Source organism: Meleagris gallopavo, chromosome 4 (assembly GCF_905368555.1).
Source record: "Meleagris gallopavo chromosome 4, MGAL_WU_HG_1.1, whole genome shotgun sequence".
NCBI lineage: Eukaryota > Metazoa > Chordata > Aves > Galliformes > Phasianidae > Meleagris > Meleagris gallopavo.
The window spans coordinates 59,266,789-59,283,317 of NC_139407.1; the positions used below are offsets into that span (position 1 = coordinate 59,266,789).

At 44.0% G+C, this 16,529-nt stretch overlaps 1 protein-coding gene and 1 long non-coding RNA gene across 9 annotated transcripts in view; one reads left to right on the forward strand and one right to left on the reverse strand.

The window, feature by feature from the left end:
* Window positions 1-1,654: 1,654 nt before the first annotated feature.
* Window positions 1,655-16,529, reverse strand: part of PPP2R2C (protein phosphatase 2 regulatory subunit Bgamma) — a 175,412-nt gene continuing 160,537 nt past the window's right edge. For all 8 annotated transcript variants that reach the window (XM_085223508.1, XM_085223510.1, XM_085223512.1 and 5 more), the window contains 3 exons: window positions 15,854-16,023; window positions 11,857-11,948; window positions 1,655-4,471 (listed from right to left, as the gene is read on the reverse strand). In XM_085223508.1, coding sequence (XP_085079634.1) covers window positions 4,180-4,471; window positions 11,857-11,948; window positions 15,854-16,023 — 554 coding nt within the window. In that variant the 3' untranslated portion in view covers window positions 1,655-4,179. The remainder of the gene's footprint in view (window positions 4,472-11,856; window positions 11,949-15,853; window positions 16,024-16,529) is intronic.
* Window positions 4,468-9,572, forward strand: LOC146544530 (uncharacterized). Its single transcript, XR_014883226.1, has 2 exons — window positions 4,468-7,154; window positions 8,153-9,572. It is a non-coding gene; the product is annotated as an uncharacterized LOC146544530 (long non-coding RNA).

The window sequence follows — 16,529 nt, forward strand, 5'->3', positions numbered from 1 at the left end:
GAAAATCACTACTATTAAAAGCTTTCACTCTCAAAGCAACACTTTCCAGGATGCGTGTCACACTGCCATGCACTTTGACCATCCATGCTGTTTCATGGCTTCATAAAACCAAAGAACCATACCCTGTTCCAAGCTTCTTAAAAAATTAGGCCCAATTCTTTATCTCTTTATCCCCTCCAGTAATCCTGTTGCCTTTTGAGGTTCTACCACATGGGAAAGATAAATGAATTCATGCTCTAATTTTAGATTTAATGCAACTTACTGACAAGGCAGCAAATGGAAAAGGATTACTGTTGGGAGTGGGAGCAAATTGATGGCAATAATGTTACTGAAAACAATCCTTATACTTGCTCTCTTGCCAATGATTGCTTATGACAACCTCAGAAGAGTTCAAAGGACACAACTCTACCTGAAAGCAGGGTGACCTGCTGGCTGCAAATGGGGAAACCAAGCAGCTCATATCAGCATTCCTCCCATCCCCATTCCACAAAGGGTTAAATTGCTGCATGCTGCTACTAAATAGGCTTTTGTGAATATTTCACGAGCAGACGAGTTGGCCATCTGGATCCTGCTTGTGCTAGGCATTTGGGGATAAAAAGGGAAACAGGAAAGGTAAATAGTGAATTGCTTGATGTATTGGTTTTCAGCTGAGATTCCTCTCTTCAGTACCAAGTCATGTTTGCCCACCTAAATGAGGGGGATTGACTGGGTCTTCCCAAGATTGGAAGGGGGGAGGGTGGAATTAGCATGTAAGCTCTGGGAGAGCTGTGCAAGCATTACCCTGCATCATCTAGCAGCAGAGGCAAATGCATCCTGGTCTGCATCCAGCAGAGGAGCTGACTCAGCCTCTTGGGGTGTAACACGTGTGCGCTGAGGTCCCAAGGCATCCCAAGCCACTGGCTCTGTATGGAACATGCGGACAGGGTTGGCTGGTTGAGATTCAAAAGAAAAGCCCAAGGTCAGGGGTCAAGCCTTGTGGTGGCATGGGATACTTGGGCAGCAGTTGGGACTGGGAAGTGAAACCATAAGTAAGTCGTTAGTTTGTGTGCCAAACCAGCTTGTTTGGGTTAGGTTGGTTGCTGGGGTTTTATTGCCTCTAGGGCAGAGGCTAGAAGGAAAGGTGGTGAAGAGGAGGAAGGCTGCTCCTCTGCTGACAGTCCTCTCTGGCTGCTGCTTCCTAGGAGGACACCCGGGATACCTGTGTACCACAGCAGCCCGTCCTCATGGTCAGTGGGAAGGGGACATGCCCAACCTGGCCACTGGACATCCACGTGGCTGCCACTTCTCCCGGTGATTACGTGCGTTCCCTCACATTGTGCATCTCTTATTCCACCTGTAGGAGACTGGGATGCACATCTCTTAAGGGCATAACATACCATAACTTGGGCTACAGTCCAAGGTGGGAAGTGAAAGTGCATCTCCAGCTGCACTGTCTGTGCATGCACTGCTCATCATGCTGAGCCAGTAAGTCACTCCCTACGTTTGCTCCCCACTTGCCCCAACACACTTCAGTCACCTGCTTTGATCCTTGTGACTTTCCCTGCTTTGTAAAAGGAGCCTAACAAGTCTCTCACACCTAGCTTAAAAATAAGCTGTGCCTTGAAGTCATCTACTTGTGCCTTTTTTTGGTTGTATTTTATTGAAAAAGCTGGTATTAACATATTTATATTTTTATTCAACAACAGTTAGCTAATTTGTGCAACACAAAGAATGCAGCCATGAACAACAGCTTTCAAAACAATCAGATTTACCAACTTTACCATCATTTACTCTACACCACTGAAAGCTCAAACTAAAAAGAGAAAGAAAGTTGGAAACGTTCACAATGACGATGTTAACTTTCCATACATTCAAGAAGACCAGGAAACAACTGTAGTAGCAAAGTCAAAGATGTGAATGAATACTGGTCTTGGAGAGATTTCTATTTACTTCCTCTGTAATCACTTTTGTGTTATTTTGGTCGGGTGTTTCATTAGTTTTATAAAGCTCCAAAGATATACTTATTTCTTTAATTTTAACATGATCTTTTTGGTACCCAGAGCTATAACAGAGTAAGGTACTTCAAATTAAAAAGGAAAGAAAAAAGAAAGAAAAAGAGTTGTATTAAGAGCTGCTTTATAGTAAGTTATCTATAGTCTCTTACTTGAGCATGGTGAAGCTAAATATATGTTTTACAGAACTTCTACCTGTAAATGCCAATATGAGCTCAGAGCAATTTTTTTTGAGCTGCAAAGGTTAATGAGGAGGCCAGAAGTCAAAGAAATTGAATGACGCCCTTGAAGCAGCAGTTTGGCATTAGCAACTTTTCTATACAACTTACCACATCCTTAAACCTCTTTACAAGGAAAAAAAGCGGTTTTGTTAAATCTCGTTAGAATAAATATGTACACATACTGTCCATGCCTGCTAGAGCATACAGTATTTTATAAACAGACATTTCTCATTCCCTTTAAATTAACCTACGCGTTTCATACCGGATGTGTTCAGTACGGCTGGAAACGGATGCGCGTGCGTTTGTGCTTCTACACACAAAATATACAGCACTGATGTAGAAAACTTCAGACAGGTTTGGCGTGTTGTGTTAAGACGTCTTATAAAAGAGCCACAGACTTGGCTTTTTCAGGTGTTTAAAGCAGCTTTTCACCCATCTTTTCCTCCAAAACAAAATAGGAAAGCATGCAGGTCCCTTTATCAGTCTGTTCTCCACTTACCAAAGACATCAGTGCATAATGGCTTAAAGAAGTGGGTTTTTGTTTGTTTGTTTTTCTGAGGAGTTTTAATATGGGCACATTAATGCCATCGTCTCAGTTGTGCTCTCCTGTTTGTGATTCGCGAAGAAATCCTTTGGGATATCAGTTTTTCTTCCAGAGCTGTTAGGGAGGCAGACAGAACTTTCTTGTGCATGAAGAGGACTTCCTAGCACTACACTGTTCCCACAGACTTCCAAAATGGAGCACGTAATTCCACGTACTTTCACTTGCCACTTACATCCTATTCGTTTGAAAGCAAAGACAGATCTGTAAGAGCTATGGATCTCACAGTGATGTGTTTATGTGGAAGAAGGTTTGGTTTGGACTTTGTGTTTTCCTCTTTCTCCAGGAATACCCACATCACCCAGCAGTGGGCTCACTGTCACCTCACAGTTCACTGAGCAAAGCCACCTCTCACAGTACTATTCTTCTTATAGCTACAGCTATCATGGCATTGTCTGTATTCCCCATATGCCAGGACAAGAATAACCATTCTGCACTGAGCAACAGTGGGATTTCCTGGGGTGTCCAGCAGAGCTGTGACTTTGCTTCCACTGAAGTCAGGATTTGCCTCCAAGGACAGCACTGTTAGCCAAGGCTTCCAGAACTCCCCACCCCCAGGCGACAGTGTAGGCTTATGGATTAACTCTGCTAGGCTGTGTTTGAGCAGCCAGTCCCCGTGCAGTGGTAATGCCAAGTTAGGGGGAAAGCTGCTAAATATTAAACAGAGCAAAGAGATTGAGGGAGAATTAACTTCCTAAAACAAGTTGGCTGAGTAACTCCAGCAGCCTGCTGCTTATTCACTCAGGAAGTCAAAGCACAATGTTAGTAACATGAATAAATAATGCAAGAGTGTAAAGAAGGGAATGGGACGGGTGACACAGGGCAGCTTCTCACCAGTAGGGATTTGGGAGGCCCTTCCAATGTGCCACGTGGTCCAAAGGGATGCGGCTACTCATTCGTTCGCGCACAAACAGGCTCAGCTTAGTTGAAAGACAGAAAAATGTTACTGAAAAAAAAATAATAATCAAAAGATTAAAGCAGAAGCTCTAACAGTGTGGTAACTGTGGGCCGCAGAAGCAGGCAGTGCACCAGAACGACGCGGTCCTGTGAACCACTGAGACCCTCAAAGCACTGACAGGAGCTGAGGAGGTCCCAGACCTCCTCAGAACACTGCCCAGCTGTGTAAGTGCCCCTGTTGGATTAAAGGAACCGACACAGACCACGGGGCTGGATTTGCAGTCGTGCCTTTTACTCGTACAGTTGCAGTGATGAGAATAGTTGGTTTGCCACCAGTAATGATACAGGCTGAGGGATGAAAGGATGCAACCTACAAATCCCACCACAGAAGCCCTAATTTTTGTGAAGATCACATCCTTTTACAACTCTCAACAGGCTGGTTTGTAGATACAGAGGGATATTGATAAACCTAGTGCATTTCTGAGTTCACTTTATCCTGAAATATGTAGAGATTGTTTGTCGCTGCTATAGCAATGATGTTCTCGGTCGGGTGCCACGCTGTGTGCAAGATCTTCTTAGTAAAGTCCAAACTGTCGACACTGATGTCATCTTTCCTCCGTTTGCCACCAACGCAGACTCTCCGGGGCTTGAGAATAGCGCGGGGTTTGCTGCTCTCCCGGGATGCCTCCAAGGTAACATCCCGCTTGGTGTTACGGTCAAACATTCGAAAGAAGTTGTTATATGCACCTGTCATGATGACACTGGGGGAGAAAGAGAGGGTGGAGGGGAAAAAACAAAGATATAATTACAGAGCAGCTTGTGGGAGGTCTGCTAACACGAATTCCTCAGGACAGCTAAGCAGTGGCGTTTGGATGTCTTCTGGTTTTAGCAGGGAAAGAATAGAATCATGGATTTTTCCCCCCAAAGTGAAGTTTTCTCCCTACCGACGTCTCCTCCTTCCCTCTGAAAGTATTCAGTGAAATGTACGGTTTCCCCAGCAGTGGCACCCTGGCCATTCACACAAACTGTCACAAGTCAGGACCCCAACACCATAAGAGTGACTTCACAAGACAACGATGTGACGTGTCAGTGTGCTCTGTGCCACAGCCAGACCTTTTCTGACAGCTGAGATTACCATGGATCCAGAGACAATCTTCTAAAAAGAAACAGAGTTTACAAAGTACATTTCTTTTCAAAACAAAACCTTTTTCTTTCTAAAGCTATAGGCCTGTTGGCAAGTCTAGATGCTTCTAAAATTAATATATATATAATACTTCTTCAAACTGAAGATATAGATAGAGTTCCTTTGTCTCTTGTATAGAAAGTTTGAAGGAAAATTCAAGCCAGGATGTATCTCTGCATCTTGGAGAAAGAGACAAGAACCTTACTTCACTCCGCATAAATTCCCCATTAATCAGCCTGAAATAATGGTTTCTTCGTCCCCCACTCCCCAAGGGGAGGTATTTTGTCAGCAGCTTTAAGGAATTCAGGATTTCATCCTTGGCCCTCAGGTTACTGGATTCTTACACTCACAGACTTTAAAACCTTGCTTGAGAGCTCGTCTCCTGCAAAGCTTTTCACTATTCACATCTGGGGCCACACTCTGCTCACCTTTTCTGTCTCAGCCCCAAACACAGTGACTTTCAGCACTTCCATTCCAGAAGGGGAACCCGCCCCAAACCACCAGGTAGGTCTCCATGGGAGGAGCTGCACACTGAGTTCGAAGACAGATGTGGGCAGTCAGTCGATATCTGCCTGTTCAGTACAGCCAATCCAAGCATATTTCACGCACTCTGCATTTAACAAACTAATCTCCACCACGGGTGACAGCCGCATTGCTTTCACATTTTGCTATCTCCTGCCTGGGGGGATCTGCTCAGCCAGCCAGGAGAGCTGCACACCCAGCGGTGGCACAATGCAAAGTGTGAGCTGTGCTCTCTGCCCTGCACACCGGCTCATCAGATTTGGTGCCCCTGCATTCAGGAGCTGGCTGTCCTACACTGCACGCACAGCCCGCAGCCAGCATCACCTTCATCTCATCTGGAGCCTTTAGGAGCTACTGCAATACAAATGAGTCATGCAGCTCCATCCTGCTCCGTTGTCTGCTGATGGCATGCAGCCTGCATCCTGCTGACAGGCTGCTTCTGCCCTGTGCCGGACACCAGAGGCATTTGTCCATGGGCAGCAGCAGCTGCAGCAGGGCTGTCTGCAGACACACCCCATACCTGCCCCACCTGGCACTGTGCTGCTTATTGAGCTGCACCTGAGCAACCTCACGGGCTAAACAAACAAACAAAAAAAAACAGGCAGCCTGACAGCTTGATAAAACGTATCCCAGAAGCTGCAGAAAGCCCATTGATCAAGATTAGTGCCCACTTCAGAAACTGAATAAACAGCAGTAAATCTAATGTTTCACTCCTTCCAAATCACCGCACCTCGTCACTGGGGCTCCTGCTACAATGGTTATTCACAACATCAAAAAGCGGAGGTGATTTCCTATCCCAGCACTACCGTGCACTGTGATGCTGACAGCCCAGCCCAGCACCGGGGGGCTCTGAGTTGGGGCTGCAGGGCCCTAAGTGCCTGCAGAGATGCGCTGGGGGATTGGTGCTCCTGGGCATGCAGCCCCTGCACCAGATGCAGCCGGAACCCATCAGGGGAGCGGTGCTCACGCAGGCAATGGACCAATGCACCAACAGCACAGACAAGTGCTTGTCAAAAATCTTTTTTTAGGTTTTGCTTGCAGTATAGCTGCTTTTACAGTCCATTTGCGTTTTAATTTCTTCAGCTCATATATTTTTTAAAGTCTGTTTCCTCTGGTTGGATTCATCACAGGAATTTTTTTTAACATATGTAGATGACTGCTTTTCATTCTGGCCCTGTTTTTCTGTATTTTAATGGCTCAGTAAAAAATAGCATTATGGAAATGAGAAAGTGTCCATTCTTGTTCAAGGTCACAAACCCAGATGGATTATAACCTTACCTGCTGCTTAAAATAACAATAAAAGAGAGTAAGAACTCAATGCAACCCTGCAATTTGTTCTTGTTCAGGAAAATGTAATGTACAATGACGGAACGTATGCCATAAGGAGATTTATATATGTATATCTGTATATATGGAAATAGCAGCTGAATATAGGTAGTGCCTGCCCTGAATCTCTCACTGCTTGCTTTGCTTAGCAGTGTTACCACGAGCACCTTTCCCACTGAGGCTGGTCCAAGAAACAACAGCTCCCCACCCAGAAGTTCCCCACCCCAACCCACAGAAGCCTGAGGCAGCACCCAAATGAGCTCTGGCTGAGAACCTCTGAACCTCTGATCTCACTCAGAAGTACAGTCAGAGGGACCACCTCAGCTGTGCAGAGACATTTAGGCCTCACAACACAGCAGTGGATCCTAAGGAGCATGCAGGAGCAAAGCTGCTTTTAAAAAAAGCATGAATTAGTAAGTAAATATATATGTATATGTGTTCTTTTTAAAAGGCTCTAACCCCATGGGGACTGAGCCTTCCTCTCTGCCCACTACTCCAAGTAGGCTCCAAGAATCACAGAATCATTAAAGTTAGAAAAGACCACTGAGATCATCCATTCCAACCATCAACCCATCACCCCATGCCTGCTAACCATGTCCCTCAGTGCCACATCTCCACGGTTCTTGAACACCTCCAGGCATGGTGACCCCATCTCCCTGGGCAGCTGTGCCAGTGCCTCACCACTCTTCCTGAGAAGAAATGTTTCCTAATATCCAACCTGAACCTCCCCTGGTGCAACCTGATGCCATTCCCTCTCACCTTGGTAGAAGAGTTTCTCACAACTCTTCAAGTGCTTTACGCAGCAACACAAGACTTCAGTAATTCCCCCAGCCCACACTGACACTGCAGCACTTTTCCTCATTAATGATACAATCAGAGGTGCCTCACTGCTAAATTTACATCTCTGAGTGCAAAGTGTTTAACCATTATTTACATTTACAAGCAGAACAAATGTATTCTTATAGGGGGAAGGAAAAATCCATTGCAGACCAACATCATCAACATATTCCCTGTTCCGCCAACCCAGGTGTGTCCAACTGGCCCTCAGCATTTATACTGAACTGCAGTGAGGTTTTTTTCCACACTGTTATTCAGGCATTGAGCTTTCCTCAGTCAGTCAGAACTGGCGTACTTTTGTCTTTCTCAAATCTCTGTTACTCCCCTACTTTAATCAGATTTCTTTACTGCAAGCCAAGCCCTTTACTGTCATCCATATAGCAGCCCTTCCCAGCACACAGAGTTTTAATCACAACAACTTGATTCAGCTGCCTTGACCCTGAAGCTCTGGGATTATCAGCTAGAATTAGGGCTTGCTTAAAAACCCAATCATACGCTGTTCTGTTTAGGTTTTAAAACCTGCTTTGGGCCAATTCTGGCTCAGATCATTCTTCAATTTTTTCTTCACGTATAGATCTCGATTGTCCAGAGAAGTCCAGCTCATGTCAGAGCATCCCCCCTTCACTGCCAGTCAAGAGCTCACAGGATGAGGAAAGGCAAGGTCTGGACAGGCTTCAATGGCCAGCACATGGCAGGCTGAGACGTTGGAAAAATGAAACCAACCCTGCCTGCCTGCCCCTTAAGGCTCTGAGGGGGGGACTTACCATTGGACCAGAGCAGCACCCACCACAGCTGCCTCCACATGCTGTCCTGAGTCTCTGCAGAGCTGCCCCTCCAGGCACCCAACATGGAAGGGCCCATTTCCTTCACCTGAAACCATCTCCCCATTTATGCTGAGCCCTCACACCTGCAAGATACCATCTAATCTACCCTGCTATCTTCTGGGACTAACACGCAAGGCCCTACATCTTCTTGTGACAATCCTGGGAATCGCGGAACAGCTTAGGTTGGAAGGGACCTTAAAGACCAGCTGTTCAAACCCTGCTTGCGGGGTTAAGACTGGAAATAAGAAGAGGAACTCCCAGCCCTCCCAAGCTCACACGAGTCATGCTGAGCCCCGATGTCCCCCAGCACTCTGGAACAGAGCGCAGTGCCAATAGGAACAGGCGGTGAGCGGCCCGTGCCCCAGGACCTGCCAATTCCACCTGACAGAGCGAAGGCTGATGGCTGTACCTCAGGATGACTGACACTTCAGTAGGGAGGGGCTGACTGCACAGCTGTGTGTGGCTTCATTCATCTGCTTACAGCACAGCACTAACGGTGATGGCATTCAGAAGCCTCCCTGGAAGGGTTCCCATATGCCGTTCATTGCAGTCTTAAAAACAGAACAGTGACTCAGGTGTTCATTTGCTACCATGTTGAATACACTAAATTATTTTTTCTTTTACTTACTTCTTCAGTGTATCACAAACAAACAAGAAAAGATCTATAAGTACTAATTTTTGAGGTATAACTGAACAAAAGAATGGGTAAGTAGCAAGGTCCTGGGGGTTGTTACTGAAAGCCTTGACTTTGGAGTTGAATGGAAGAATCGAATGCAAGTGGCATACAAAGCAGAGCTCACATAGTCCCCATAGTCACGTAATGATGTATATACAATAAAGATGGCATGATTTTAGTGTAATATACTCAACCACAGATAATATGTGCTCATCTGGCTGAATTACCGTAAGACCTCTGCCTGACTCTCTCCCTGACCACTGTTTCTGCCCAAGTGCCTGCTGATTAATGTGCCCTTCAGCAAATGAGATAGGCTCTGTCTGATCAGATTAGTTCCTGTTCATTGGAGAAACTGAGCATCAATCACGTTCTAATCAGAGCTCGCGAACATTGATTTTTTTTGTAAGCAGCTTCACCATCAGGTTCTATCACTGCCTACGCTAACTCCTTAATAATGACAAAATTAATAAAACGTATTTTATCCCAAGTAACAAGCATGCTTTCATTTTTAAATGAACAAGCTTTTCACTTTAACTTGTCACTGTAAACTCTGCAAAGGATAGAAGTAACATGTTTAGAACTGCAATTATTACTGCTATGAATATGATTTAATGCCATAAACATTATATTACAGCATCTCTTAGGAATACCACTGTTAGTATGCATTGCTTACCTTTAGCAGAAGGGCTTTGTTGAAAAACATACACCAAAAGGATCAAAGTAAGTGACTTAACTATTCAAATGAACTGCTCTCTAATAGCTGCTGGTACTCAAATATAATGTAAATTATGATCCACCAAAGCCAAAATAATCTTGTAGTGTGTACCAAAATGATAAAATGTTTGTTGTGCACAGAAGCAAGAAGCTCAGAAGATTGAATTCATCTTTTGAGGTGAATTTCATCACCTCAAAAGATGAACATCAGCACTGGTATATTTGACTCTTAAAAAGAAACAACTAAACTAGAGTGGACCCTTATCTTTTGTCAAACGTTGCCAGCGACTCTACAGAATGCTTCCTTACACTCGAGAGCAGCATATTGTGCTTAGTGACAGATCTGGTAATTGTGCAAGGCTAACAACCCCCTGATGTTTGGGCAGTACAACAAATTAAGCCCTCACAGTGCAAGGCTCCCACTTAATAATTACTTACTGCGCTGATCTTTCTGATCTGTCAGGTAGGAGCTAAAATATTACACTCATTTTACATCCTGCTATTAAATAAAACTTGTGTTATTAGCAGGCAGCCATTCAGATAGTGGTCTCGCTTCATCAGCGTGGATGGCAGCACTTCATGTGATGAAGGGAGAAGGACTCTGGGCCATGTGGCTGCCCATCCTGCACAACATACTGGGAGCTCCCACTGAGGATAGGCAAAATGGTCTGAAAGGACCTGAAATGGCCTGAATGTTTGTTCAGGTTTCAGAATATCTGAATTATTTGATTTGTCCCTGTTCATTGCAGGGCAGCTGGACTAGATGACATTTAAAGGTCCCTTCTAACTCAACTGATTCTGTGTTTCTATTCTATGATTCTGTGGTTCTTCAGTATCAGATTTAGACAGCAATCGGCACCACTGAAAGGCTTTTACTTTGGTATTCCCAGTAGAACCAAACTACAAAGCAGGACCAAGCAGTACTCAGAATCTCTGGAGTCAACCCATCCACTCATGCATGACGTTGGGAGGTCAGAGAGAAGCTCCAAAACCTGGCTCCTCCCCTCATATTTTTGTGGGTTGTTCCCACTTTCTGACCACACTGAAAACAATTGCTGGTATCCAAGGTGCAATGATAATCTAGGAAGCATGTTGCCCAGGGTGGTCCATCTACATCTTTTTAAATGGTCTGCAGTTTGTATCACGGTGTATACTCAACACTGAGTAAATCCTTGTGAGCAAATACTACTGAGGCATGCATTCTTGCTCCCTGTGACATGAGATGGACTGCCTTCCCCAGAGGTGAGGCTAAGTGAGTTGAAGGCAAGCTCCAAGCTCTCTGAGCATGCTAAACTGACCAGCAGCACTTGCTTTTTGGCTCCCAGCTGTGCTGAGCCAAGGAGTCACTGTGTGCCATGTAAACCTGGCTCATGCCCAGTCTCTCATGCATTCTACAATCTGCTAATCCCTTCCATGGTGTATGAATGTCCCCATGAGTTGTTTCCAATTGATAAAATGGAATTTCGTGCTTTCCTTCAGCTAAAATCCTCACCTTACTTTATACTCCTGGATTCACTCATTTTTATCATCCCAGTCCTCTAGGCTGCTTAGTTCTTATAATGCAATATCCCCACTGCCCAAAGTACCACCACTATCTGCAAGCAATTGGGTACTGCTGAATTTCACCCTCCCTCTCTTTCCTTCTCATTTGTGTCAGTATCTCTTGTGAAAAGATTTAACCAGATGCTGTGATCAAGATGCAAACAGCAAACAGGAACCACTCCTTGCATTCATAAAACCAGGGAGCACATAAGGTGTAGGCTGCAGAAGAATCAGTGTGAAGGTGGCAGCAGTTCGCAGAGAATCAGTGCGTCTGCCTCTGCTTTTTCTCTCTTCCCATCTCCAATAAATGAACTAGATTTTGGAAAGAGCTCATGTAAATGCAGGATCACACATAGCTACACCAATAACCATGTACCTTTTATCAGCCTGAGAGCAAGCATGCAGAGATAGAAATTTATATGGAAAATAACCATACATAATACCTTACTTTTTGAGTGGTCCATCTTACGGAGTGTGCTCTTTTTCTAAATCAAGACAATGGTGGACATAAGGATGGATTACCTGTCTGATCCATTCCATGCACATTCAAACTTGTCAAAGATGCAGTCATTTTCATAGAGGGAACACAACTTGCTCCTAAGGTAATCGTGAACCTGTTTTGTAGAAAACAGCAGCTGTTATGCATGAAACAACACAGCCAACTCCAAAGCCAGTCCCCCACTCCCTGCTTTATCTCCCAAGTCACTTGCAAATTATGCTTCGCAGATTGGTAACTCTGCAGAAGATACTGTGTTTAAAGAAGCTATCCATGCCTTCCCACAACCCAATTAACCAGGTGCTGCAGAATTATTGCTGCAGGAAGGCACGAAGCATACCTTCCTCAGCAGGCTGCAAACCACCCCTCCACAACGCACTTGTTTCTTGCTTGGATGATTTTCTCAATGCCAGCCTAATTCCCAAAGATGTTTCACCACCTGATGCCCTAGATGTGCTAATTAACGTGCACAAAATCTAATTTAAATTGTAACAAATATGTCACATTCCAAGATAAGTGGATTATCGCTTCTTGTGGTAGAAAGAACCTGGCTCCATTAAAAGAACCTGTCGCATGTGGTAATACATATATTTGGGTAAGGTGTTTCAGAAGCAAAATACAGCACAAGGCTGCAGTTCCACAGACTGCAAATTAGAACACTAATTTAGCCCAAGGACATTTACTATTTGGCTGAGACTTAAAAACAACACTGTACATTCTCACATAAATACTTGAAAAGTGGGATTAACCAGGAGAAGACCTCTCCTCTGGGTTGAATAAGAATTCTCATAAAGAGACAGACCTCATGCAAACTGTTTCAGCCCTTTGCTGAATGTGATTAGTTTTCCTTCTGGATGATTGGTTTCCTTTTGCATGGAAATAATGAGCTAGAGAACCCCTGCCTAGGTAAATTTATGGATGCGCTCTCATTCCTGGTGTTTTCTTCTAGCAGTTGCAGAAGAACAGTAAAACAAAGCTGTGTGGAGGGCCTCTAGGGACACACAGCAACCCAACAGCACTGCTGAGCTCTGGCACAGGAGCACTGGCTTCGTGGGTCCATACAAAATGCTCTGTTCATGGCCATCTGAATAAGGCGCTGCTGACTGTGATTCTTCCTGCACACCCCCAGCACCCTCCTCTGCCCTGAAGAGCATTTACCTCATAGGTCAGAATATTTGGAACTGATACAGCTTATTGCACCCTTTGTAATTAAATCGTTTCATTTTCTCTTTACTTAGAGCCTTTTTGTGCTACCACTATCATTTAAAGAACTGGAGTTCTTTCCATTATCACATTTGTGAGCTCCCAGTATGTGGAAGAAACACAAAGGTTAGGGCAGGTAAAGAAAGCAGATCATATTTGCCTGCTGACTGCCATTTCTAGGCCTCCCTAGTTCCCACTTCCAGCAGCCATCTGTCATGACCACTGTAATGCACACACCCTTTGCAATGCGTGTCCGACTCCGCAGCTCAGAGCTGTGCCTTTCATCAGCTCTGCCAAGAAGCATTTTGCATATTCTCCCTCGGTTATCTTGCTGATTTCCTCAAGGTCTCAGCCCCTTTTTCTTGGCTGACTCCCAGCTGGCCTGGGACAGCAGCTTGCTCTTCCTGCTGGCCCTTTGGTCACCACATTTGACCACATTCAGACCCTCAGAGACTAGGAAAATATAACAGAAAACATTTAACTTTCACCTTGCTTTCATGCTCATCTGCCACAACAGACTGGGGGTAAAATCAGATTTGCTTCGTCTGTACAAATTGTTCTTACCACATCCCAATCCCGATCAAATTCATTACTAACCCCAGGCATTCTCCCCTCCTTCACTGTGCTGTTTTAGGTCAGACCTTCATGGAATTATCAAGTCATTTTCTGCTACGGAATTACACAGCGATACGACTACGTGGGGAGCTATTTCACTGGGACCGACTATTCACAATCAAGAATTGTGCTTAAGTGACACATTAGTCCAAATCCCTATACAATAAACCCTGCCAAAAGCGGATCAAGCTATTATCAGCTCCAAACATATTCACCTGCTGGTATGGTTCTGCTGGAATCATTCACCTGGGCAGCAGGGAAAGAGCGGCCTTTCAGGCAGGGATGCCTTGCAATGTTCAAGCACTGGCAACTCTATTGTATTGCTCTCTGTGCTGTCCAGGGCACCATACTCTGCCAATTATTTTTTTTCCTTCTACGTGAAGCATAAACAGAAGAAAATCATGTTTGAATCACTGTCAGCAGATAAAGTGTTTCTGCAACAGCTGCTTGATGCAATAGCAGTTTTTTGGCCACAGCACTGAGAACAACTGCAGCTGAAAAAAGATCAGAGGTTGCTGAGAGCGGTTGGACTGTGTGAATCCTACACAGCCCTGTGCTATGGGTTTCCTAAGGCCTCTGAGCTGTGGATTCTCCTCATTTGGTTACAGCACTTGACAATGCATCTGCATGCTCCTTACAAAGCACTGAAAAAGAAAGGCAATCTCTGGATTAAAGTAATGCAGCCAGAACACAGTTCTGTTTTCAGATGTTTGTTGTTCTCTGTTCTAATTGCAATACCTAGTGCTGAGAAATTTACATTATACCCTATTTCCACATCTCAGCATGGAGAAATGTAACTTTTTAATTGGCCCCACTGTTGGGTGTCAGACTGATTTAAAGGTGGCCTGCTTGCTTCATAACTAGCAACAGCAGGAAATAAAAGCAGATGTCAAAGCAGATGAACAGGTTGGCTTGACCAGCTATTCCTCTCCGGGGAGAAGGTTGCCTACTCCATTAGCATGAATATAAAATAATATATTATCGAAGTTCCTAAAATCTGAGATACAATTCTTTTCTACAAAACAATGTCTCACTCTTACCCTCCCCACTCGATTTTTACAGCATATCAACTTTTCAAACACATTTAGCATTGCAAATACTGCCATTTTCAGAGCAAAACCAATTCTGTCATTTTAAAGATACACAGGCTCAGAATTCCTAATGCTAACAGGAGATACAGCACAGGGTATCCTCTGAAATGCAATGGGTGTACTGGAGAACATTGCCCACTTTGTCTACTGAACACTTTCTAATAAACACCTCCAATGTTACTGATGGTTGTTTTGACAAGACTCACCACCAAATTCTCCTTATATATTATTTTAAATATAATCTTCATAGTGGTTACTGTGAACTGCTGTGCCCCACTTGCCACTGGACATGAAGTTCCACAGTACTGCAGGGCCATCTCTATGCATAAACCAGATGAACGACATTTTCCTTTCTTTTCACACTCTTCTGTAGGTAGCTTAACAGCTTTTTCTCACCGCATGTTTGTTACAGGCATTTTCTGTGCCCCAGACACATTTTCCCTTTTGAAGGCAGAGTCACGAGCTCAGACCTCCACTGCCAACTAGAACAGATGTCAGAGCACAAACGCAGCACTGGCTGCAGCCACTGGCATTTTGTCTGGATAATATCACAACGAATTCAGGCAACCAGATGTGTCTGTCTGGCATTCACAAAGTGCTGTGTCAGTGGTAATGTTAGGATTTAACAACAATCTCTTTTAGAACTAGGCACAAGGGAGAAATGTATAGTGAAGTTTTGAAAAAAAAGTTCTGAAATGATAAAGGTGTAAACTCTCAGCAGTCCCAGAGGGAGCAGAACGCTAATCAATTCACAACATCCTTTCCTCACTTTCTTTCAAATGTTAATAGTAGAATACATCAACTGAAAATGGATGCCAAAGTGAAGAGATGATTTCCCTTGTTGGAAGCATTGTTTCTCTTTCAAGAGCCCATTCCACACTGTTATCCTGATTCCCTAGGAGTTGCACATCTTTCTTTACTACTGCTGAAATTGTCCTTTTGCAACTGCAAGGATTCCAGTATCAGGACTCTGATCACACTGGTTAACAACTCTTAACTTGCAGCTCCTCAAACCAAGCAGGAAAAGCTTAAGAAAACCTCCAGTTTTTTTAATAGAGAGATGTTTTTCTATCATTGCATTTCAGTGAGAAGGAGGTCAGTAGGAGACACCTACCTGGTACGTTTCTACAGGCTTTGTTTCCATGTTCAGATCCCAAACCTTGACAGTGAGGTAATCTCTTGTTAGCATGTATCTACCGCTGTGACTGAATTTGACATCTGACACTGAAGAGATAATTTCTGAAAAAAATGATCTATTACTGGGGTCTTCTGGTTCTTCATAAACTGTTTAAAGAAAAAGAAGCAAGGGAGAGATCAGAATTCTATAGAAGAAACACTCTGTTACACAATCTGTGCTGTGTATTTCTTGCGAAACAAGGTAATCCAATACACAGATGTACACAAATTAGAATTAATTCTATGCCCGGCACCTTTATCCTTTCTCTTTCATCTTTCTATGAAGATTATCTTATCTTCACATAAAAATACAAACAGTAAGCTTCAAATTTACAGTAATTAACCTTATCACTATGGTCCCAAAGCATCTCTTTGAAAAACTACATAAAATACAGCGTGTAGTTGACTACAGCTACAGAACAGCAAGGCTGTTCACCCACAAGCATCCATCCTGGGGTTCCCACATCCTGTTTTCTTAAACATAACAAAAAATGCAGTTGTTCCTGTCGCACAGGAGGTGTACACGGGCCTTGGCACCCCTGTCTGGTTGTCTACAATAATGATATTGATGACTCATGTTGAATTGCCGTAATTGAAACAACTTTTTTCTGTGA